At 54.5% G+C, this 23,437-nt stretch overlaps 9 protein-coding genes across 9 annotated transcripts; 5 read left to right on the top strand and 4 right to left on the bottom strand.

Moving 5' to 3' along the window:
- Positions 1 to 164: 164 nt before the first annotated feature.
- Positions 165 to 1,583, bottom strand: A1O3_06038 (uncharacterized protein; the record flags this gene model as incomplete). The annotated part of the gene is made up of 1 exon (XM_007736158.1): positions 165 to 1,583. One exon carries the CDS (start codon positions 1,581 to 1,583, stop codon positions 165 to 167), a length of 1,419 nt encoding a protein of 472 aa, XP_007734348.1.
- Positions 1,584 to 3,429: 1,846 nt separating this feature from the next.
- Positions 3,430 to 5,058, bottom strand: A1O3_06037 (uncharacterized protein; the record flags this gene model as incomplete). Its single annotated transcript, XM_007736157.1, has 1 exon — positions 3,430 to 5,058. The coding sequence occupies one exon, from the start codon at positions 5,056 to 5,058 to the stop codon at positions 3,430 to 3,432; it is 1,629 nt and encodes a 542-aa protein (XP_007734347.1).
- A 2,141-nt stretch (positions 5,059 to 7,199) lies between these two features.
- On the bottom strand, positions 7,200 to 8,791 carry A1O3_06036 (uncharacterized protein; the record flags this gene model as incomplete). The annotated part of the gene is made up of 2 exons (XM_007736156.1): positions 7,200 to 8,314; positions 8,380 to 8,791. The coding sequence occupies 2 exons, from the start codon at positions 8,789 to 8,791 to the stop codon at positions 7,200 to 7,202; spliced, it is 1,527 nt and encodes a 508-aa protein (XP_007734346.1).
- A 1,246-nt stretch (positions 8,792 to 10,037) lies between these two features.
- A1O3_06035 (uncharacterized protein) lies at positions 10,038 to 11,534 on the top strand (the record flags this gene model as incomplete). The annotated part of the gene is made up of 1 exon (XM_007736155.1): positions 10,038 to 11,534. One exon carries the CDS (start codon positions 10,038 to 10,040, stop codon positions 11,532 to 11,534), a length of 1,497 nt encoding a protein of 498 aa, XP_007734345.1.
- Positions 11,535 to 12,831: 1,297 nt separating this feature from the next.
- Positions 12,832 to 13,615, top strand: A1O3_06034 (uncharacterized protein; the record flags this gene model as incomplete). The annotated part of the gene is made up of 3 exons (XM_007736154.1): positions 12,832 to 12,900; positions 12,950 to 13,082; positions 13,140 to 13,615. 3 exons carry the CDS (start codon positions 12,832 to 12,834, stop codon positions 13,613 to 13,615), a joined length of 678 nt encoding a protein of 225 aa, XP_007734344.1.
- Positions 13,616 to 14,790: 1,175 nt separating this feature from the next.
- Positions 14,791 to 15,671, top strand: A1O3_06033 (uncharacterized protein; the record flags this gene model as incomplete). The annotated part of the gene is made up of 2 exons (XM_007736153.1): positions 14,791 to 15,030; positions 15,084 to 15,671. The coding sequence occupies 2 exons, from the start codon at positions 14,791 to 14,793 to the stop codon at positions 15,669 to 15,671; spliced, it is 828 nt and encodes a 275-aa protein (XP_007734343.1).
- A 483-nt stretch (positions 15,672 to 16,154) lies between these two features.
- A1O3_06032 (ubiquinol-cytochrome c reductase subunit 6) lies at positions 16,155 to 16,754 on the top strand (the record flags this gene model as incomplete). Its single annotated transcript, XM_007736152.1, has 3 exons — positions 16,155 to 16,389; positions 16,471 to 16,593; positions 16,690 to 16,754. 3 exons carry the CDS (start codon positions 16,155 to 16,157, stop codon positions 16,752 to 16,754), a joined length of 423 nt encoding a protein of 140 aa, XP_007734342.1.
- Positions 16,755 to 18,146: 1,392 nt separating this feature from the next.
- On the bottom strand, positions 18,147 to 19,640 carry A1O3_06031 (uncharacterized protein; the record flags this gene model as incomplete). The annotated part of the gene is made up of 1 exon (XM_007736151.1): positions 18,147 to 19,640. One exon carries the CDS (start codon positions 19,638 to 19,640, stop codon positions 18,147 to 18,149), a length of 1,494 nt encoding a protein of 497 aa, XP_007734341.1.
- A 2,168-nt stretch (positions 19,641 to 21,808) lies between these two features.
- Positions 21,809 to 22,697, top strand: A1O3_06030 (uncharacterized protein; the record flags this gene model as incomplete). Its single annotated transcript, XM_007736150.1, has 2 exons — positions 21,809 to 21,942; positions 21,989 to 22,697. 2 exons carry the CDS (start codon positions 21,809 to 21,811, stop codon positions 22,695 to 22,697), a joined length of 843 nt encoding a protein of 280 aa, XP_007734340.1.
- Positions 22,698 to 23,437: the final 740 nt, after the last annotated feature.

Below are 23,437 nucleotides of genomic sequence, written 5' to 3'. Positions count from 1 at the left end.
CTGCTGAAGAAGGCCTGGCAGCTAGCCAGCCAGCCAGGACGAGAGATGAGTACTGATCGACGAGACGAGCGGACTCGACTGTAACTGGGATGAAATGGGTATGTATGCATCATGGATCATAGATCATAGATCATGGAGATGTGACTTGCCGGCCTAATCTCACGTTACTTGATGTCTGCACATGCACCCAGATCCTGTAATAAGTCGCTGGCCACGACATCGATAGCACCAGACCTCGACTCCTCAATGCCAAAAGCCAGGAACAGAATATCGTCCAGGTACCCGTGGTATTTTTGACCGTGGGCTCGCCAGGTGAGACTCCGGACGAAGAACATCTCCGAGTGGTTCTCGGGCAGATCGTCGCGGTCGTTCCAATTCACGTTGCCGCTGAACTTGGAGAACTTGGACCGGCCCGAGATCCAGAGCGGCTTGGTGGAGATGGCGTGCACCGCAAACGGCGCCGATTGCTGGAAGAGCATGACGTACGGCTCGTAGATGCTATGGCCGTCAAACGCCGTCTTGTAGTGGAAGAGGGTCAGCACGAAGGTGTTTTGGTCCGTCGGCTTGCATTTGGGGTCGGCCCGTCGGCAGAGCGTGATGGCCAGCGAGTTGGTCGATTGCTGGATGGCCGCCTTGTCCAGCACCGCGGCCGGCATGTATCGCGCCAGACACCGGTCGTCGGTGCCGGCGGCGAGCGGCGCGAGGTCGGGCCCAATCGAACCGTCGAGAGCCAGCTTTGCAAACACCCGCTTGGGCACCAGGTCGCTGTGCACGTAGATTTCGCCCGCCGCGTCCCAGAAGACGAAAAAGTTCTTTTCCACGCCCTTGAACGGCGGGGGACGCTGCAGCTCCGTCGGCTTGGTGAAGTCTTTGGCGAGCACGGCCTCGATGCGATAGTCATCCACCAGCATGCGGAAGTCTTGCAGCCACATGCCCAGACAGGTGTAGGCGGAATGGGATCCATACAGGATGTAGGGGGCCACGGGCCCGTAGAACACCCGGGCATCTCGAGGGCCGTGTTCGAAATTGTAATGAGCCAAGTCTTCCTCGCAACTGCCCTTGCTGGCCTCCAGGGACAAGGCCGTCGGCTCGGCCATGCAGTTGAGGACGTCGTTCATGAAGCCCGCGCTGCACATCAACTGAGACGAATAGTCCTCGGGGGCCTTGCTGGTCACCTTCTGGACGAGGACAATCCACGCGTCGAATTTGGTCGGATGAGGAATGATGGTGGGATTGTAACCAATACTCCCGCCGAGAAAGATGGTAAAGTAGTCGCCGCTGGCCGTCGAGTTGGAGTGAATGACGCGATACGCCGTCTGGTCGATCACAGGCTGCCCATCGTCGTCGATGGTGAGCAGATGAGATGGGGGCAGCACATCGACGTTGGTGGTGCCCGTGGTAGAGAGGCCCTTGGTTTGTTCGGTAAGGACAATGTCGTCGGTCTGGGGCTGAGGCTGAGGTTCCGCGTCCGGCTGCGGCTGCGGGACACCCTCGCCGCGATGTCGAGTTGCGTGAGAGAGCAAGAAGGCGAGGACAAACAACGGGGCCACGACGGCGACTATTGTTCTGAAGGCGCGCACCATCATGACAGCGGCGACAGGATCAAGATAGCTAGGACAAGGCGAGCTTGGGTAGCAAGACAGTCAAGGACAATGCTAATGTGGTTCTTCTGGTAAAGACATGAGCATGAGTCGGCTCCAGATCTGGTACCAGCGCTGGCGAGAAGTACAGGGGATGCCGGATTGGCGAGATAATGTTCTGGCAGTTGAAACTGGCCAGGCGGTGAAATGCAGGTCCAGGTTGCAGGGCTCAACCTGCTCTGCTGCAGGGGCTCATCACTCTCGGGGTCCCAAATTGGAGCCAGCCAGCCAACGATGGGTGGGAATTGGTATTGGCCTGTCGGCTTCTGGGCTGGCAAGTTTCAGAGGTGATGGTGGTGATAGCGACAGTGCTGTAGAACCCCTTTTCCGCCCTGGGACAACAGGTCACTCGCGTCGCGGCGGGAGATCACAGCGTCTAGAACCTAGAACCTAGAACCTAGAACCTAGAACCTAGAACCTAGAATGTAGAATGTAGAACGGTGCAATCGGGTCGTCTTCAGCTTGCGCAGAACATGTGTGGCTAAGTGTTTCGGGCGTTGTGTTGCTCTGAAATCAAGATGCTCGCAGTACTCCGTAGTGGTGCCTCAGTGCTGGTGGGCGGGGATGCGCAATTCCCAGGCCTCAGGCCTAAGTTAGGCACGCGGGATGATTGATTGATGATGGATGATTGATGGTTGATGGGGGATGGGGGATCGGCCTCTCGGCGGGGCTCAGGCTCCTCAGCCATCTGGCTAGGACATCACATCCAGTGTCCACCACAAGCCTGAGGAAGATAAAGTACGGATGCACGGCCTCCCGGGGCTTGACAGTGTACGGGGCCCGGTACGGATACACATCTTCCAGTACCAGCTGGATGGGATTCCCAGAGATGCATCTGTCTCTGCCTCCTGCGTCCTGCCTCCTGCGTCTCCGGAGTTCGGACCGGGTGGAGAGGCCGGAAAAGCCCCTGAGTGCCCGCTTGAGCTTTGGCCCAAGCCCCCTTTCAGCCGCAGATCCCCACGCACATGGCCACGGCAGAGCCATTATTGACATTGACACTGCGGTTGCCGTTTCCTGTCTATCTCGTGTCTTGGATCGACTGCCGTGGTATGATTGACATCGGCATCTGCCCCCAGCTGACGGGAGAAGTGCTTATCGCACGTCCAGCACGGAAATGCCGAACAAGCTGCCGCAATGTCTCAGTCCAGCGTGGAAGTCAAGGGCGATCAGCATTACTTGCTTATCCTTCCTGCCGGTGTGCCGTGTCCACCCCCATCTGCCGGCCGAAAATGAAAGGCACAAGGAATCCACTCCCGACGCCAAAAAGATCTGAGAACGCTATAGTCGGCCGATAACGTGATACCCGAACCAAAGGCTGATTGTGAGCGCGCCAAATTTACGGAGTACCTCCGTACTCTGGGATCGGAGGCCTCAGATGGTGCCGTGTGGACATGTTGTTGCATCACCGTCACCGTAACTGTTGGGAATTGAGTTGATGGACGAGCACCTCGGCCGCGTGCTAGGCCAGGCGATGTCAAGACGCTCGGATGGGCATCATACACTTATCCACCTGCGCCGTAGCACTCGGTAGTGGTGACCGGGGTCGGATAGTCTCCACTGTCTTTCCACTGGGTTCCTGGTTCCTGGTTCCTGGCTCCTGGTTCCTGCTTCTTGGATCCTTGTCCGCCACACCTCGTCGAACAATGTAAGGAAATTGCTCTTGGCTGACTACGGCTTCAACTTTGTATAATGTCCTCCGTACGAGTACTCTGTACAATTCCAATCTTCCAGGGTGGGGATTCGTCACCGGCGATACTTCAGGTGCCTACTGTCTAGCAACTAGCAATCTTCACGTCGTATAGCTTATACTTTCATCTCCTGGAGCGTAGATAAGCGGTGCTGATCCGTCGTAGTCGAACCCGAGCCCTATCACGTCAGGACCGGTAGCACTCGGCGCAACAGCCATAGGCTGCTGGCTCTGCTGGCCCGCTTGGGTGCCTGTTTCGCCGCTCGTCCATAGTGCCGTCCGCGGCAGAGGTGTATGTTTGTCTCGCATGGACACGGCCGAGAAAGGCCACACCTGGTCCAGAGCAGCGGCCACCTCGAACAATTGTCGTGATCCAGGTGGGCCTGCGTTGACGGGTTGGGAGCATGTCCAAACCTTCGAGCTTGCCGATACCGTCCGCTCCACTTCTGGACTTTGCAGCTCTGGTGGCTGTGATGGCGAAGCATGCCAATAAGACGTGTTTGGTTGGGTTGCTTGGAGTTGTGGTGGGAGGCTACCCAGCAGACTTTCACCGTAGACGCGGCCGCTATGCTTGCTGTCAATCCCCAGCTCGACCATAAGCTCCGCCATTGACCGGACGATGCTGAGGTGGCCGGGTTTGACGATGTCCGCATCCGCCAAGAGCCGGTGGGCGCAAAGAACATAGTGGCATCCCAGCGTGAGCATGGCAAAGGTGTCTTCCGGCCCAAAGCGGACAACAGACTTGGACAGTGGTCGGAGACCTAGAAACAGACGACTGAACTGAGACGCTCGTTCGATCGTCTTGGTGATCAGGCTCAGAGTGACGAGCGGGGAAGTTCTCGCCGAGGCCAAAAGCTGATGGAGTTTGGTCACATACGCACTGACGCAAAGGCGAGAGAAGCAGTATTGAAAGTCGATGGTGTGGCTTTGGCTTTTGTTCGACCGTGTTTGGTCAGGCGGAAACCATGTTCGACGCCAACTTTCCAGAGCCTCGTCCATGTCCTTGAGCACGGCCAGGGTTGACTCCAGGTCATTTTCACTGGGTAGCGAACACCACCACTCACGATGAGTGGGATGGGTCCAGATTAAACACAACTCAACTTGGGAGAGGATCCGGCGCACCTGGTCGTCATGGAAGTGATTCTGGAGAAGCCGCCGGCAAGAGCGGATGGAGGAGTCCGGCTGGATACTTGGAGGGCTGCGTGCCCAGAGCGAGCGGAGATGCACCACTCCAAATAACCAAAGCCAGAATAAATATTTGCGAAATGCAATAGTTTGGTGCACATCCAAGTCGTTGTGATGCTGCTCCAAACTGGTGGCCAGGTCCTCAGCTGCCCTGTGTAGCGAACACTGTCGGGCCACAGTCTCTATCGGAGCCCTCAAGGCATCGTACTGCAGGACGGGATTGGACCGGTCGGAGTCTGTACGCGACGCAAGGTCCAGTGGGACGGCCCAGTTGTACAAGACTGCGAGTGCTTGCAGATTCGTCCACCGCGTTTCCTCGTCACAACCGTGCGGCAAGGGTTTGATAATGGTCAGAATGTCGGCCAGGAGCATCGTCTGGATGGTCTTGCACCCCGGGACATATCTCGCGGCGACGTAGACCATTGCGCAAGCCAGCAGGCGTTTCTTTGCCTTGACCATGGTCTCGTAGTCGCCCACATCCTGTTCGGTAAGAATAGGAATGTGAATGAGCAGGTTGGCGATGAAGAAGCGGCACAAATGGCTCATTTCCTCATCCGTAGGTAAGTTCAAGGCCCCAGCCCCGGCCTGGCCCAAGACGGCTGTATCACTGAAGCAACTGGGGCTCCGTCGAGGAGACGCGACAGCAGATATCGGGGCATGATTCAACGCAGGGAGGGACCAGAGAGTGTTATCATTCAATGGGACGGCCGGCAGTGATGTTGACGCCGGATAAAAATCTCCTGGATCCTGGGTGGGAGGTTGGAAGGGTTGGGCAGCTGGAACAGGCACCAGCCGCCATGATATCGGTCGCCCAGTAGCTTGAGGCGTATTGTGGACGCGAGAATTTGACGTGAAGGGGGCTTTGAGAGTGCTGTCAAGATCTGGGGTCTGATAGACTACGGCTTGCGCTTGTGTCTGTGTGTCTGTCTGTGCGTACTCAGAGATAGAGACCGCCCGGTGTGGGTTGCTGGGAGTTGCAAACACACATCTCCGCCTGGTCTTCTGACATCGCATGCAAGGCTGGCCATTTGTCCAGACACATTTCATCTGGAGGCATTCAGTCAGCACCACCTCCTTGTTTTTGTTGATGCTCGGGCACTACCCACTTTCAGGCGACGACAAACGACACAAGCCTTCTTTGACAAGGTGCCCGCACGACTCTTGGCCGCCCGCGGTGCTTCCATTATGCCGGATTCAGTGCTCTAGCCTGTAGAGCAAGTAGTACTGTAGGCGTAGGTAGGAGCAGGAGCAGGAGCAGTTCGCTCGTCGATGGAGGTTTAGGTCAAAGGCTCACTTGCGGCTTGCCTCACGTCCAATCAGGCACGCCAGGGCTCGGTGAAGCATGTTCTATCACCCGTTTCATCATTTCGAAATGTGACGACCTTGTCTCCTAACCTGGTCAGCCAAGTCGGTGCTATTATTGGACGAGTCTAGTGATGCTATACCACAACAGGGGATCGATGAGGGCATTGGAATGATGTTGGCCGGCCAAGCCACAGAGTTGTACTGATAGTGGCGCTAAATGTGCGCGGCAGGAGTGAGAACCTGGATTCTTCCATCCCCCATCATATGGTCTGTGGTAAGTATTGGAAGATTCGCTGCCACGAGAGCTGTGGCTCCTCGATCAACGGGAGTATTATTGGGTCCTGTATGTCTGACCCAGGTCACCAGTAAGTAACGTCGGCTGGGGTCGGAAGTGCTAGAGCACTGCTCCCCCCTTTTCACTTACAGGCGGCAAAACACAGATCCCTGCAGGGCAGTGGAGCTCATGGTTTCACGGAGGGACGACAGAGTAACGCTGGACTCTGTCCCGGGCTTCTCAGTCAGTAAGCACGAGCTCCGCAATGACATATGGCTTCCCAACTGACCGCGCTGTACTCCGTACGCGAAGAGAAGCCGGTAGGAAGGTTGATTCGGTTGATCATGACTCCTGTACGGATACTGGTCACTGTGTAACAATGGGTTTTCTGCCTGCGGCGAGGTGTCGATGTGAGATTGCAGGCACTAGACCAGAAGCGGAAGGTGCCTCGGTGCGGCTCAAAACTCAAGTCACATGACTATTGGCCTAATATACCACGTGACTGCGTTTGTGTCTGCCAAGCCCAGTCCAACCTCAATCCGCACTTCAAGCTCATGGAACAGCAACATCAATCACGCCTCCCCCCCAGCGCTATTCGGCTGATCGAGTCGGGCATCATTTCTGCGTCTCATCTTGAGCAAAATGGTCTTGTTTTAGTTTGTACGCAATCTCGGAGTATCATAACAAGTCACCTGAGCTTCAGATGTACCGTCCCATCATACCTATACCTATACCTATACCTATACCTATACCTATCGATCACAATCCCGTCTAAAATGAACCGTGTACCATCCCGAAAGAGGAAAAACGCCCTTTGCGTGAAAAGTCGTCTCAAAGAAGAATGTCGTTTTGCTGATCCGCCTGTCTGCATCTCTTCGCGTGAACTGATATTTCTCCAGCTGGCAATTTCGTGCGAGATGATGGCGATGGCGATGGCGATGGCATCCATCAAACCACAACCAGCCTCCGCAACTCATCGGAGGTTGTGTCATGATCTGTCTTGATGCCTATCGCTTGTCGAGAACTGATTACACTATAAGGCTTTGTCGCCGTCACCCAATTGAATATCGCAATATCGCTGTGGCTGTTGTTTGCTCCATGCTGGGTCTCATCCCCATACCGCGCCAGCCTTGCCTTCACCGTTGACTTCGGGCTTTGGCTCCGGCTTGGGTTCAGCTTTGGCATCCGGCTTGGGTTCAACTTTAGAGTCTTTGACTTCCAGTTTGGCATCTGGTTTGCCGTCAACATTCTTGTCTTGAGGTTTGGAGTCGGGTTTTGCTTCGGGCTTGGTTTCCGGTTTCGCATCGGGCTTGATGTCAGCCTTGACTTCAGGCTTGGCCACCGGTTGTGCTGCCGGCATCCTGAAGTCTTCCTGGAGATCGTCCTCAAAATCGTCAGGACCGCCTTGATACCAGCCCTCCGGCTCGTCGACGAACGGTGCCTGTATCGGGACAGCACCGTCAGGCTGCTTCGCTCCGCCTTGACCGAACGGCGCTTCCTCCTCGGGCTTGGGTGCATTGGCATCCTCCAACTCCTTCATCGCAATCAATTTCACCTGCTCCTGCGCCGGAAGCGAATCGAAGAACTTTGTATTCGCATCCCAGAGCTTGACGCATTCGGGGTTCCAGTTGCACTTCTCCACCTCACCGTAGACGGGATGCTTGTAGCGAGGGTGGCTCGTCGGCCACGACGAGGCGTGGAAGTGGTGTTTGATGAGCGCGCTCTTGCCGCCGTGGTTACCAGAGTCCGAGTGCCCCGTACCGGCGGCAAAGGCTTCCACCGTCAGCACGAGGACTCGTCCAACGACCTTCGACTCTAGCATGCTGTGGAAGTGCTCCCATGTCGTATCTTCGCCACGAAGCTTGGAGATTTCCGCAAGAATGGCCTGGGTGAACGCAGAAGGCCCTGTGCCGCTTATGACTTCGTCGAAATCCAATTCGAGCTCCGAGATTGTTTTGCCCTGCTTCTTGGCCATTTCATTGAGCCAGGCAAGGATGCCGTCAATTAACCTCATCATTACAGGAAGCCGTGGTTTGCAAATAAAGGTCCATTGGCAGAACGATTGCGACTTGGAGCCAAGGACAGGGTGGCCCAAGAAGCTCGGCTCGTCCGTCTCCACGCCAATCACCATGTCGATATCTCTCTCGTCGAATCGATCGGGAATGAAGAGCTCCAAAGGCTTCAGGGCTTCGACGTCAATGTCCGCGTACACTCCGCCTTCCGCTACAAAAGTCCGTGTCAGCACTAGGACGAGCACGAAAGATGGCCCCACGAGTGCACCCACTTACCATACATGATGAGGTACCGTAGTAGGTCGGACTTGATGATTGGGTCATTGAGTGACTTGTAGGTATGCACAATATCCGGTCGATTGAGACCTAGCGGACCGAAGTGATCTTCCACATAGTGCATGGCATTGTCATCGGTGAGCACCTCGTATCGATATCCTGGATTTTTCACCGTCCACGTCTTCGCCCGATCCGAATCCCTCAGTTCAAAGGAGAGAGGGCCGACTTTCCACGATTGCCAGATCTTTCGTGGAAACTTGCCCACAACGGATGGTGCAGACTCTGCAGAGCCACCAGTCACGGCATTGCGGTATAGTAAGATGAAAATGCCGGCAATGCATAATGGGATGATCTTCCGGAGCTGCTTGACGAGGAAGCCGTCAGAGGACGGCCGCGAAGGTTGGAACTTCATGGCCAGATGGCAGAGGCAGGTGATGACTGAGAACAACTTGGAGCTGCTTGTCTCGAAAGGATTTGGGGAGATCAAGAAAGAAAGAACACCTGCTCCGGCGAAAGTCGGCGACGGTGACGATGCAAAGACGTTCTTTTGAGACAGGCGCTTGACACTGACACTCTCCGCAGACCACCGGGCGCAGAAAGGTCTGGGCCCCAATCTTTTGTTTCCCAGTTATCGATTAAGGCAGTCTTATCGACCTGACCCGGAACGGCAGCTTCCAAATATGGATCCGTCCCTTTCAGCGTTGAAATCCAGCCTAGGTAGAACCACTGATCATCCTGGGATGGTTCAGGGCTGGACTAATCGTCCGGAACAAATCCTATCTTCCAGAGGCTGCGAGATTGCGCGGGATGTTGAGCAACCCGAATGCGGAAGCGCCTCGGCCGATGTGCAGCAGACTATTTTGCAACTTGGTATCCAGAACAGTAACTTCCAGCCAGCCTGGGAGCCTCCTGCACTTCCGTGCTCTGCACTAGCTCACCTCCTATGTAAGTTGAGTTTCAGAGGAAAACAACCTGGACAGGAGAGAGAAAGGGGCTAGTCTTCTTTCAAGACGGCCTGCGCTGGTGGACTCGCTAATCAAGAATAATGAGGTCGACGATCCTTGTCTATCATGCAACAAGGGTCGAAGGGTCTTGGAGTCGAGCGAAACAAAGCACAGCAACCTAGATTATCTCGCAGTATGTCTCGGGTGTTGTGCGTCTAACCAGCCGATCGAGCGGACTCGGTCACTCCACACCGGGCCGGTCGGGTCCCGTGTTCTGATTGGCTCCCCTGAATCCGGAGAGCACAAGGCCGAAGCCCCCTGTCACGACTCAGGAGTCGCGCAGCAGGCGCGTGGGGTGTCCCAAAAGTATCATCGCCGGGAGGGAGTCAGTGTCAATGTCAACCATGTGCCCGTACGATAAGCACAAGTTGCCATCCTTCAAAGTCCAGTTGACAACGTCAAACCAGTCTGGTGACTGCAGGTTCTTTTGTCCACAACCTAACTCCAGACAAAAACATATTATCGGCTTGGACGCTCTCCACCCATTGTTCAGCTGTTCATGTTCTATTTTCTCCCCGCTATTCTGCTAAGCAGCTGAAGCGTCGTGGCCCTCCAAAGTGATACTATCATCAGTTTGGTCAAACAAACCACTGATCGTTGAAAGTCCTTTTCAGGTGCAGAGGCATGGCAGCAAGACTATCTGACTCCAAGAATATGAGCATGTCGCCGGACGATGCGATGCTCGAAAAAGGTCTCCTCGGCTCTGCCGACCCAGAGTCAACCCCGAGCTGGGTTGAAAAAGTCAAAGAACGGTACGAGGACTTGATCAACCCCTCGACCTGGTTCAGCAACAGTCACCGGCCCAAGAAGCCGCTGTATCGTACCGCCTACCTCGACGGGCTGCGTGGGTTTGCCGCGCTGCTCGTCTACATCCTGCACCATCAAGTATGGGGCCACGCTGGCGTCGGCGGCGAATTCATTCTAGAGAACGCGTACGGCTGGGACAAGCAATTCTACTTCATCTGCCTTCCTGGGATCCGCGTTCTGTTTTCAGGTGGACATCTGGCCGTGGCGGTCTTCTTCGTCATCTCCGGCTACGTCTTGTCCGCGAAGCCCATGAGCTTGATCCACGCAAATGAGGCGACGCAGGTCGCCGACAACCTCGGATCGGCCCTGTTCCGCCGCTGGTCTCGTCTGTTTCTACCGGTGATTGCGACAACGTTCATCTGGATGAGCTCGTGGCACTTGTTTGGGCTCCGATCGCTCGCTCCAGGGGCCCTTGAACCAGAGAAGACGTATGTCGACGAGTTGTGGAGGTGGTACGCCGACATCAAGAACTACAGCTTCGTGTTCCACGAAGACCCGGCCTTCAGCTACAACGACCACACCTGGTCGATCGCGCTGGAATTCAAGGGCTCCATTGTCATCTACACATCACTGCTGGCGTTCGCGCGCCTCAGCAAGAACGCCCGGCTCTGCTGCGAAGCCGGCCTGGTCTTCTACTTCCTCTACATCGTGGACGGCTGGTTCTGCAGCCTGTTCTCCATGGGCATGCTGCTCTGCGACCTGGACTTGCTCGCCATCAGGGGCGAGCTGCCGTCCATCCTGACCAGGCTGGAGCCGGCCAAGATGACCATCTACTACACCCTGCTCTCCATCGCTTTGTATCTCGGAGGCGTCCCCTCCATCACCGGCGACCTGGACCACCTCCGCCAGTCGCCCGGCTGGTACTACCTCTCCTTCCTGAAGCCCCAGGCCGTCTACGACCCGAGATGGTTCTACCGCTTCTGGGCCGCCACCTTCATCGTGGCCGCCGTCCCTCGCATCCAGGGCCTCAAGTCATTCTTTGAGACCTCCTTCTGCCAGTACCTCGGCAGGATCTCCTTCGGCCTGTACTTGGTCCACGGACCCGTGCTGTGGTCTCTGGGCGATCGGGTCTACGCCGCAACAGGCCGGATCCGTGATGCTCATGCAGAGCTGGTCCCGGCCTGGATCAACCTGTGCCCGTTCCCCGGCTGGGGCCCCTTTGGCCTGGAAATCAACTTCCTCATGGCCCACGTGGTCTTGCTACCCGTCACCCTCTGGCTGGCCGAGATAGTCACCAAGATGATTGACGGGCCGACCGTCACCTTCTCACAGTGGCTGTACAAGAGTGCACGCAGTGAAAACCCGACCTGGGGCTTCAAAGCAGGCGGATGGGGAAAGAACTAATTGGTCCGGTCGTATCTTCATTTTCTTTGGGATCTAGACAATGCCGGAATTCGGGACTTATGATTATGAAACCATGTATTATCCAAGAGTTGCCTATGTGTACGCTTTGAGACTTGTGTCTTCTGAATCTCACTACCATGTCATCTACAGCACGATGGGTCCTGACGCGGCCTGCCATAAGGCGGCACCAAGAGCAAAGAGAGACGCTTCCCGCCCAGTACTCAAAGACTGAGGTTCAGAAAGTTTGTCCCAGCCAGCTTCATCCCTTTCCGAATGAACTAATGAATACAGCCCAGTGTCAGGCTTGTCCATTGCGATCAAATCAGTGCAACTCAAAATTAGCCTTCGTATAGCAAAAGCAGGATCACTGAGGCGTTGCTGAGGTGAGTCAGTGAACCGCCATTTCTGAAGTCAAAACATGTGGCCATGCAGGCAAAAAAGCACGGAAGAGCAGCAATGGCGCTTCCAGCGGCGTCGGGCCAGAACTGGATTTGTTCGCTTAGGATAGGCTTTGCCTGCGCTGGATAACAATAGTCTCATTTAATGGCCTCCTTCCATGGTATTCAGAGTCACGGGCAGCCGGAAATTGTAGCGCAGAGTTCAGACAGGGGAGTGCTGATAGTTAGGCGGGTCGAGAGCGTCCTTGTAAAGATACCTTGTCCGAGACAAGGGCGGAAAAAGCAGGCTGGGCAAAGCTGCAGCTCAGATGCAAAGGACCGGGGCAGCTGCGTGCCTTTAAGGTTTCATCATCCCGGTCTAGACACTCCGGAGCAGGACCGGTCTGCAAGACGGGAGACCCCTGTCACATAATGGCCCCGGCAAATGTTGGAGCCCAGCTGTTGACAGTGAGCGCCATTCACTCTCCATAGCGCATGTCTAGTGTGGCGCCGAGACATTCCAGCAGATCGTGGACGCCTTTGTCATGGCCGCCAACCTGATAATCTGCTAGGTGGAGCATCAATCGCTCGAGTGGTCTGCCGTGAGGTGCGCCTGCAGCGACAAGGGAAGCCGCAATATTGAGATGTTGTGATGTAGGAAAAGCCTGTTGTCGAGGGCTGTGGACCCACCCCAGGAGATCGATAGAATGGGATGGTATTTATCTCCAGACCTTGGGCCTCTGAACTTGGGCTTCTCTTTCCTTTCCCCTCTGTAGTCGCTCGTTAGCTCTTCATTCGTTGTTTTTGCAGTCGTTCGCTATCACAGTACACCATACTCAATACGCTATACTTAATTGTGATACCTCGACACTTGACACGACCCAGCTCCAGTAACGACAAGTGGTATTCTTGCCGCCACGATGAAAACCACATTGGTGGTTCTGGCTTTGGCTGCTGCCTCACAGGCCGTCCGTGTGCCTCTGTGCTCGGTAAGTTCTCTGGATCATTTTTTGAACATGTCAGCTGACGATGCTCCAGGCCATCTGCATGACCAACGGCATTGCCGCCACAGGATGCTCTGCCAGCGACACGGCTTGTATCTGCACATCGGAAAAGTTCTTCCCAACTGTCGCAGAATGTGCTGAGGCCGACTGCAATGCGGACAAGTCAGGTGAGTCCCACTGACGTTTTGCCGAGTTCGAATGCAAGAGAAACTGACTGCTCGAAGTTATTGATACCGCCGAAGCCTTTTGTGCCAATGCCGGCATTCATGTCGAGGTGAAGAGATGGGGTGGTGGGGGCCCTGGCCACGGTCCTCCTGGCCACGCCTTCGGTCCTGAAGGCCATGAGTTTGGTCGTGGTGGCCGCTGGAGAGGTGGCCGCTGGAGACAAGGTGGGAAAGGGTACAAAGGAGGAAAATGGGAAGGTTTCCAAGGTTGGTGGGGTGGTGGAGAGGAAAAGGGCTCGCCCGCACCACCTGTGAAGGGTGGTTCATCTGACAGCACGACTGGAGGTTCATCGGGAGGTCCACCTTCCGACTGGGAAGACTGGTCTTCTGGAGGAGGACGTCCACACTGGGGTGACCATGGCAATCCATGGGAACCTCCCCACGAAGGAGGCAACCCACCTCACACACCGACATCTCCAGACCAGCACCATCCTCACCCTACTGGACCTTGGGAGCCGCCGACGACTGTCGTCTGATTCTGGATGGAGCTCGTCACTCATGTCCTTAAATGGATTCTTTTTCTATGGCCAAGATTTGCTTGCAATGCAATCTCGGCTCTTCACCTTTTGACGAGGAGTCTTTACGGGAGGGAAATGGTCAACCTGTCTGGCGTGTGGGAAGAAGAGGGTCGATCGCAGCCGAAGGATCTGGGACCAATGTTTTTCAAATTCATCAACCGACAACTTCTCGTAGGCTGTCAAGTAATAATGATCGTGTCAACTTGTGAGGCAAACTAGATGCAAGAAATAGTCATCCGTTTTGCTCTTTGAAATACCAGGACTAACTTTCGCAGTTTCTTGCCCGTCTCTTGCCTGTCTCTTGTTCCGCCTCTTGCCCCATCTTTTCCTCTGTCAAGATGATCGAGTCCCAAATATGGGAGAAACACGGTTTGGACGAGGCACCGCAAGTTAACTAGGAGCTGTTCAGGGTGGTAAGAGGAGGTGTTGATTGTAACATGCTTTCCAATGACCTCGACGGCTCGAACACGTGTAGTTGAAAGCGTCAACCGCGCTGACCAGGGATGGTAAAAAAGCCATACTGCTAGAGCAGAACCTAAAGCGTTTGAACGAGGAATCAGAAAAATCAGTGACAACTCGTCAAGCTGCGATCATTCTGTAATCTACAAAAAGGGCAGATTGTGACCAGGTGGTTGTTCTAGAGCTTTGGACGCAGATGGGCGGGCCACTTCCCTGGGCTAGTAGTGTGAGTGGTGGTTGACGTCATGTTAGTAAAGCGGCGACAGCTCGACAGGTTGACGCGGAAGATCCGATTATCCGGTTCCGACCTTGGCATTGCTTGATTGGGTGGAACTTGAAGGCGGCGACTTTCAGTGGTCGTTGGTTTGTCACGCCCGACGCCCGACATGCGCGTTGAACATGGTGACATTCCACACTTTTCTATCCTTCCATTCTGCTGTCACTCATGCCATAACGCCAGAAGACCTGTGTTCCCTTTGTTCCCTCTGACGAGTCCTGATAACCCCATATAGGTATCGATAACCCGAAAACTTGAACCGGTCGACCCGCTGTACCCTTGACTTGAAACCGAAGCCTTGACCTCCAACTAAAAGACGGCATTCAAAACAACATTCCACCCTTTCCCAGAGAAGAGAAGTGCTCTGCGAAAGCACAGTGCATCATACTACCACATCATGTCCATCAAGTATGTATCGAAGTATCCTACCGCTCAAGTCATTGAACCTAACTCTGTCCTTTCCAGCTGGGTGATGTTGGATGGCCAACAAGGCTTCATACCACTACCGGCAGAGAAAATCATCCACAAATCATCACCGAGAATATCCCTCGATATTACCACGCCCTCGACATATCCGGGCCACCATCCTTTAAACATCCATTCCAGTTCAGGCATTGTGTATCTGACGAACCAGAGAGTGAGTAACATCCACCTCTCAACAATTGTTCCCTCTTCTGACTGGCGATGTAGATTGTATATCTACCCGACAAGCCCACGCCGGAGTTGCAGTCGTTTTCCGCGCCGCTTCTGAACCTCCACGATACTCACATCACAGTACCGTGGTTCGGACCCAATGCCTGGCAAGCCGCTCTCCAGCCCGTCCCAGGAGGCAACATTCCTGCAACACAGGCGGCCGTAGAGCTCAAACTGACCTTCAAGGAGGGCGGTGCACCCGACTTCCACTCGAAATTTGAGCAGATCAAGGAGAGACTGCAGCAAGTTGTGTCAACTGCGAGGGAGGAGAACCTGACGGGACGACGGCAGGACAGCTTTCTAGGCGATGTCAACCTCAACAATGTCCACCTTGACCCGCTGCCGTCATATCAAGAATCAGGTCAAGATAGGGTTGCAGCAGGAGAGGCGATTCCATCTAGCGCGGTCATAGATTCTCCCGAGGCCGGAAGTCCAATTTCATCATCCGCTGGTGGTCGAATGAGGTCAGCATCACCAGTGGAAGATATCGAACCGCCGCGCGAGCCGCCTCCCGGGTACGAGGAGGTACAGCAGCAGAGTATACAGGCGGAGCTCGATCGGAGGCTCTCATTTCCTCTAGAATAAGGCTCACACATTGGGGCTTGGGCAGGCTGTCTGTGGGGGTTGATTTTGAAGCAGGGTGTTTAGGCGCCAGGACACGTGTCTATCTCACGCGGGTGGGAGGGGCCTATACTCTTAGCATGGCTTCATAGCTTGTAAACTGTACTACTCCAAGAGTTTGAACAGTCTCAGTCTGCCTACGAAGTGATTCACCGCAGAGCATCGGTCCTCAGATGGCCTCCTTCTGGACATGGGACGTAGTGTATGTTATGTAAGCAGTCCAATGTGACCAATGGGAGACCACCAATTCAAACTCGCCCAAAGTTGGAGCTTCGAGCTTTGATTTCAAGAAGCTCTCCTTACAACTCCGTCGGCATTCGCACTCTACACAGACACGGTCAAACCACACCGTCGAGTCTCCGGGGTGGCCTTGCATTCTATCACCTACCGTTCCTACAGGTCCGGCTACCTCTACTCTCTTCGCATCGCCGCGTACGAAACTCCACCATGGGGATCACAGATTTCTTGTCGGACCTGATGAGCTCGGTCTCATTCGTGCAGGAGGTGCACGCCGAAGCTCCCGCCGAAGAGGAAGAATCCAGCGAAGGCGGCGAGGAATCAAAGGACGACGATGCTGGTGAGGAAGAGGAGGGTGGTGACGAAGGTGGTGAGGAAGAAGAGGAGGAGGAGGAGGAAGAAGAAGAAGAAGAGCCCGTGGACCCCAAGCCCAAGCTCGAGGAGGGTATGTACACGCCTATACACGCTACGGACTGGTGTTGTGCCATTATCAAGATCAAGAGCGGAGCGACTGACCTTTGAACAGAGTGCGCCAATTCCGCCCAATGCGTTGGCTACAAGCACCACTTCGACGAATGCGTTGAACGAGTCACCGCCGCCCAAGAAGACCCCGATCACAAAGGGCCTCATGAAGATTGCGTCGAAGAATGTATGTCTACATCACTCCCAGTTCCACCCAGTGTTCGGTGAAAGGCCACGGAGAGAGACAGAGAGAGAGAGAGAGTGAGCTGACCAAATCATCCAGTCTTCCACCTGCAACACTGCGCAACGCAATGCGCCGCTCCTAAGCTGTGGAAGGCACTGAAATAGAGCCCTCCCTTTTTCCGTCCCACGACCCCCGCCGACCCCGTCACCGCTGGGAAGTCCAGAAGCCAGACGATTTTCCATGCCTACTTGCAAACAGGAACATCTAATGCCAACTCTGCTGTCGGATGAGCATGGGGGTGCAGGATCTTGCATGGGTGTTCATTCTGCCACAGATGCTCCAAGTACAATACATAGTAGTGCACACACCCACCCGCCTGTACAGCTACTCATAAAATGAAAGACTTGTTTTCTCCCCGATTCGCTCGTATCTTGGGGTGTGGTCGGGCGCATCAGCCTGTTCGGTCTACGTCTGCGTCTGCGTCTGGTGTCAGGACAATCCAAGGGAGTTTTTGAATCAAGAAGCTACAATCCCGCCCCTAAGACCCATAATACCGTCGTTGCTTTGGGCGGAATGCATCCCAGTCGAGAGCATTTCCGAATCCGCGGGCAATTTTAGAACATATCTACCTTCCCTACCTACTACACTGGGTATTCTCAGCCGTGTGTTGTTCGCTGGAAGGGAAACGGTCTCTGTCCTGTCGAGTCAATCCGTTCCGGGTGGCCTGTTCTTTCAAGTCTTTTCGTGTTTTCGGTTCGGATTTTGCCTTATTGACCTTGTACCCTCCTTGCAGTGCAGTGCAGTATGGCCTGTTTATGGCATCACATCGCATCACAACGTATTGAATTGTCCATATATGCGCTTTCGTATGTGATGTGTGTGTGTGTGTGTTCGGAATTGATGTCTGTTGGCTCGATTGAAGTGGCTGTTAGAAGGCCGAATATAATATATGGAACATCTCTGACGTCCATGTATCGACAAACTACATCACGTATGTAGGATATGTACTAGCCACTCCCAACAGAGCAGCGTTCTCACTACCTATGTTTAGTAGCTGTCATGTATTTCCTTCCTTCTCCATGACCGACGGGCCTGGCTCTCAAACTTCAAATCTAATGCGGTCAGGCATCAACTCGGGAGTAGATACAATTATATATCAGGAGGAGGCGCCTCAGAAGACGATGCGATAAGATGCAAACAAAATTGTCTTCGCAAGCCCGCCAAATAGGCCACATTGGGATCAAGTGCTATGGAAAGAGAAGAGAATAGCTGCCTGGATAATGAGACTGTTCACGGTCACGGTCCCGTTGATACCCCATCTTCTCGTTGCAAACTCTCCGCGTCGCAAGGGAGGAGGCGTTGGGGTTAGGATCGAGATCAGCTTGAAGGTCTGTCTCATGCACTCCATCGCCGGGCCCAGTAGGGCCTCTCATCGGGTAGAGCCAAACCACTGATGTGTAACAGTAGGTGAGCACGTTGCTCCGTTCAACTGGATCTCCACATTCCCTATTTCACAATTGGGATGCACACTCGTACAGCACAACATTGTCCAGCGGCTATTGGTCGTGGTCGACGCCAATATCGACAAACTGGTCAGTCCCGCTGCGGTCGGCCTCGAGCCTACGTCTCCTCACGTGCGACTGGCGACCGAAGAGGCCCAGAGCGAGCGCGGTTGGCATGACGACCATAGCTAGGACGGCTTGGAAAATTAAGGCGCGCTTCATGTTTTGCGGAGGATCAGTATCGCTTGAATCCTTGAGGGCGTCCATGATGACGATGAAGATACCACCCAGCAGCTGGCCGCCGCACCAACACAGACTGCTACCCAGCTCCGGACCGAGAGGGTAGTGGATCTCGACGAGGAATTCGAGAACAACAGGGACAAGGCCGAAGCTGGCGGCGCCGAGGATGGCACAGACGACGTAGACGTAGGCGAGCGAATGTGACTGTGGGGCCCAGATGAACACCAGATACGGTAGTGCGATGAACGGAATGGTCAACTTGATATACCTCAGGTAGAATTTGTACTTGTCCATGATAGGCGAGCATATAGCGGCGAAAACCAACCCGACCACAATCAGCACGGCGCCAGAAATCCCTGCATCACTCTCACTGAACCCGTACGGCTCCAGGATCTGATTGAGCAGGCTCGAAAAGGCGTTGAAAAAGCCAACGTACACGACGAAAGGAACGAAGAGCAGATAGAACTCGACCGAGTGTGCCAGTGTGTGCAGGTCGTGCTGCAGAGAGGTGCGGTCCATGTGATCCGCCACGGCGCCAGCCGAGGGCGGTGTAGGCGGTTTTCCGGGGATGAAGAAGGCCGGCACACAGGCGACAGATGAGATGATGGCGACGTACAGGATCATGTCGGGGATTTGTCGTGGCTCGTCCGCCCAGAACGGCGAGATGAGTTGGCCCAGCGCAGCCCCGAACGGGTTGGCCAACGACGCCACGGCAGTGGCGGTGGTGCGGCCTGCTGGACTGAACCACAGGTTGCTGTAGCTGGTGGGCGAGGACAGAACGAAGGGCTGGGCGAAGCCGATGATCAGTTGTCCGACCATGACTCCGGCGAAGTTGTTGGCCCGCGTCGCGCCGTACTTGATCCAATTGCCGACCAACACGAGGGCGGCGGCAATGATGATGGCGACGCGTGGGCCGTGCCGGTGCAGGACAAAGAAGGTGGCTGGCGTGGTCACGCAGAAGGCGAACAGGAAGGCTGTCGACACCCAGTTGATGTTGCTCTCGCTCGTGCCGAAGTACTGCGCCGACGTGGACGAGACAGGCGCAAAGGCGATCCAGTCCCAGGACACCACGATGTTCAGCAGCACAAGCTGCGCCAGCCCGAAGAAGCGTCGTTTGTACACTTTGAATTCGACCTGACTGGTCGTCGAGATGCGTGATAGGGTCCGGCCCCTCGGAGAGTTCGTCTGGCTGTCCCCGGTCACGTCTCCGCTGCCTTCGAGCAGTGGCCCTTGCGAATCGATGGACGTGATGCCTTCTCGGCCATGGACTGCGTGTTCGGCGCCTTTTGCGTCTATCGAGGTCCCCATATTGACGAACGTCTCTAGAGATGCTAACAAGGGAAGCAGGTTGGCAGATCACGTCCCGCCGTGCCCATCAGGGGGGTTTGGATGTAGACGTGTCGTAGGCTTAGGCGTGGGTATGGGCGCTGTTAGAAGTGACGAGATGCTCAACAGGCGGCGATGCGATGCGATGTTGATGGAAGAGACAAACGTCTTGGAGGGCCCGAGTCGTTCCAGCGTCCATCCGGCCTGGACAGTACTACAGAGTAGTATCTCATATCGCTGGCGACCCTGATAAAGGTAACGGCGCAGAGGGGGGGTGGAAGTCGGGCCACTGGCCTGAGGCTTGCACGACTAATTCGAATTAATGCCTCTCAGGTTCCGGCTTAGCGAATGAAAACGCTGCGGCTGCACTCCAGCGTCGCTCGGCAGTGGCAGCTACGGCTAATTTCTACGTACTACCTTGGTGCTACCAGTGTCCGTACTCCCTACTGGCAATCTTCAAATCCTACCTCCACTGATACCTACCTACCTAAGGTATCTATCTCCCAGACTATGTCCGTATCTAGATGCAACCGAGCTGCTCCGTGGCCTTGTGCTTATCGTGATCGTGGCTGAAGAGATATCGAGTTACCAACGTCCTACTCCTCCGTCCTGCGCAGTCCCCTCCACCCTCTTCTGCTAGGTTGAACACGGTCATTAGCCCCGATCGAAGGGTATGGCGCCTCCATCATCAGTCTTACTGTTGCAGCATGGGGTCGCAAGATCAGAGAATGAGCCTCTCATCTTGGGGACAACGACGCAGCGCCATCTTCCTCATCGCCGCTATCGCCGTCTTTGCGGACGCCTCCAGTTGGGTGCGAACGCTGCCGCCCTCAGACAATAGCGGAGCTCAGTCATACCGGTTAGGAGTTATTAGCATCATCCCTGATCGTTATCGTACGAGCCTTCACGTTTGCCAAAGACCCTCACGAACAAGCCATCTCTATGTTGAGGATGGGGCTTGTGTGAAAAAGACGAGTCGTGAACCAGCTGCGACTGGTAGCAAGTCTCTTGCTGACCGGCCACTCCTTTTGAGCTACATGTCTATGGCCGGGTAAGGGCCTCAAGAGATCGGTGACTCCCAAACACGGGTCAAGTAAAGCGCTTGCTCAGCCTCGTCCGAGAGCCATGGCAGAGTGATCGACCCAATGTCAGCAAGAACGCAGATCAGGTAAGCGGTATGCGTCTTCGCATTCCAATGTCATGTCGCAATGGTTGGCTGGATTGCACATCCCCTGGATTATGTGCCGAGATCCGGCATTGTTTGAGGAATGTCGTCCTGACTACCGCGGGTATGTAGTTCTTTTGTTTGAATCCTGAACCGGAAACAAAGATGTCGCAAATGAGGACTACTTTGGACCAACATCTCTCCCATTCTCAGGTCACCTCGGTTTTTAGCCTTCGTTCAGTTGACTGCCGTGGCTGTATACCCTGATGATGCAGTACATGAGGATTTTCGCCGCCACTCGTCAAGTCTGAAGTGCTCGTCATGATCTTGTTTGTGCTTCTTATCCAAGCCCTCTGTCTTCGAGTTGTTTGGGCTATCAGTGTCCAAGATATCCCTCAGTGTGCGGTTGGTATTTCGAACATGCTCAAGAAAGCTCCTGCTGACACGCGACAGCAACAATGTCTCTCAAACTCGACCACGGCCCAGACCCAATGCTCCGTGATTGATATTGCTTGTCTTTGCTCCAACTCGGCCTATGTCACTACCTTGTCATGCTGCCTGTCCCAAAAATGTTCGGAAGATGAGCAAGCAAGTAAGCTGGAACGAGAAAACAAACACAGAACGATGGATGTTAATCAAGTCTTTAGCCGCCATCCAGTTCAATAAGCAGGAGTGTGCCGCCGTGAATGAAACAGCTCCAGATTTTGTGGGATGTTCACCGAGCGGGCTGTCCAGCGCCCTTGCCAGTGCCAGTACCCAAGGGGTCACGCCGGTGACCAGCCCTCCGACCGTCTCATCGACTAACACTATTTCCTCCACTTCCTCATCAATCGATTCTCGGTACCTCACAATCTCGGGAGATGTGGTCTCAGAGACTATGGTATCCATAAGTGGGAGACCGTCGACGGCAACATCTGCTGGAGGACCGTTGATGACAGGGAGCTGCACAGTTCCATACTTTGCTGTTGTAACAGATAGCAACGCAATGGTGACTGAATTTCCCGCAATTGGCTGTTCCGAGTCGAGAGCCGATTGTTGCCCATTCGACCAAGGGGCAGATGCAGCCTTGACCAGATGTCCGCAGGACTATTTCACCACGGCAAATGGTTGCTGTCCAATGTAAGTGTCATCTCACATGGAGAAAGTGTGGATCTAACAGACATAGCGGGTACCAGGTCTACTACACGGCTATCGGTGCGCAGACGCCATGCTTTTCCAATCCAGCAACAAAATTCATCCCGGCATCCACGCCGACGGTTTCGGGCTTGACATTGATCACCGACCATGTTTTCTCGCAGATGTACATGCTTGTTACGCCGGTCCCGACGCACAGTAAGCTGCCTCTCGGGGCTGAAATTGGAATCGCGGTGAACGCGGTCCTCTTCGTCGGGGTCATCATTGCGGTATTCATCTTCATCCGGAGGCGGAAAGCGAAAGCAGCGGCTCAGATGGCGCGGTCGACGACGTTTCCGCCGGAAGAACCGGCTCTTCAAATGTCGCAGGTGCCAGACACACACGAGCTGGACAGTCCCGAGGGACAGGCAGGCTCTCCTGAAGCCGGTGACCTCAACTGGCCTATTTTCCCAGCAGCTTCACCTCCCGCATACGAGCAAGCGAAGGCAAGATCCGTCTCCAATAAACCAAGCACCCCTCAAGAGCTGCCGGGAAGCACTTTCATCCATGAACATCACCCGGCATACTCGAGTCTTCATACACCTACAGAAGCAACGCCACCATCACCTCCCAAGACGCCAGTTCAAAAATCCGAAAAGAAGTCACCCGTCGTGTCTGCTATCACACCGAGGTCGGGCATTCAGAGTCCTCCGTTCGTGTCACCCTTGGGCTCACCGAGGCTACCTCAATCCTCACCTTGAAGCTTATAGATAATATATGCAGTTGTCTCGAATTGGTCTGTAATCTACAATAGGTCTTTGCATTTTGGAGGTATACAGGAGGGGATAGAAGGAAGACGACGGGAGCACACAGGCTTAGGAGGCTTCAGCCTCGGCGAATCACGTTTTGCTGGGCACGCGTTGGCTGTCACTCAGACTTGGAGCGCAAAATGCGCTTCAAGTCCCAGGTCACGACACCTTCGCGTCCTTACTACTACGTAGCAGTACCTCTGTGGCACTGGGCACCTTAGGTAGACTGACCTAAGCAAGCCCGTTCGTTTATGACATTTCCGCCTATGCTCTGAGTAATGGTTGCTGCGAGGGGTGTCGGTGAAGGAACGTGGACAGGGGAAGAATGTTGTTAGATTACGGAGTGACGATGAAGCGGAGAGTGGAGCACCATATGAAAAAGCAAAGTCTTTGGATAAGGCTAAAGGCAAGGAACGGAACGCCAAAAGACGCCGGTGAGGATGACGACTTAGGCACCCCTCGACAACAGTAAGTACCTACCTAACCGTAAGGTCATTCATTGGTGTTCATTGTGTATTGGTGGTTTACACTGTACAGTATCTACCTACCTATACTTTAATGTAAGAGCTAGAAGGTGCCCTCACCACTGACAAGACGAGTTGTCATAAGTCGTAATGGAACGGAACGGCCAAAGGCACAACCACAGCATTGCTCCGAATTTTTAAACATGCTCCAAGTTTTTTAATCATGCT

The sequence above is a fragment of the Capronia epimyces genome, assembly GCF_000585565.1.
Source record: "Capronia epimyces CBS 606.96 chromosome Unknown aczIQ-supercont1.5, whole genome shotgun sequence".
NCBI classification, from domain to species: domain Eukaryota; kingdom Fungi; phylum Ascomycota; class Eurotiomycetes; order Chaetothyriales; family Herpotrichiellaceae; genus Capronia; species Capronia epimyces.
The sequence above is the reverse complement of the archived record's forward strand: the minus strand, read 5'-3'. Positions and strand labels throughout refer to the sequence as shown.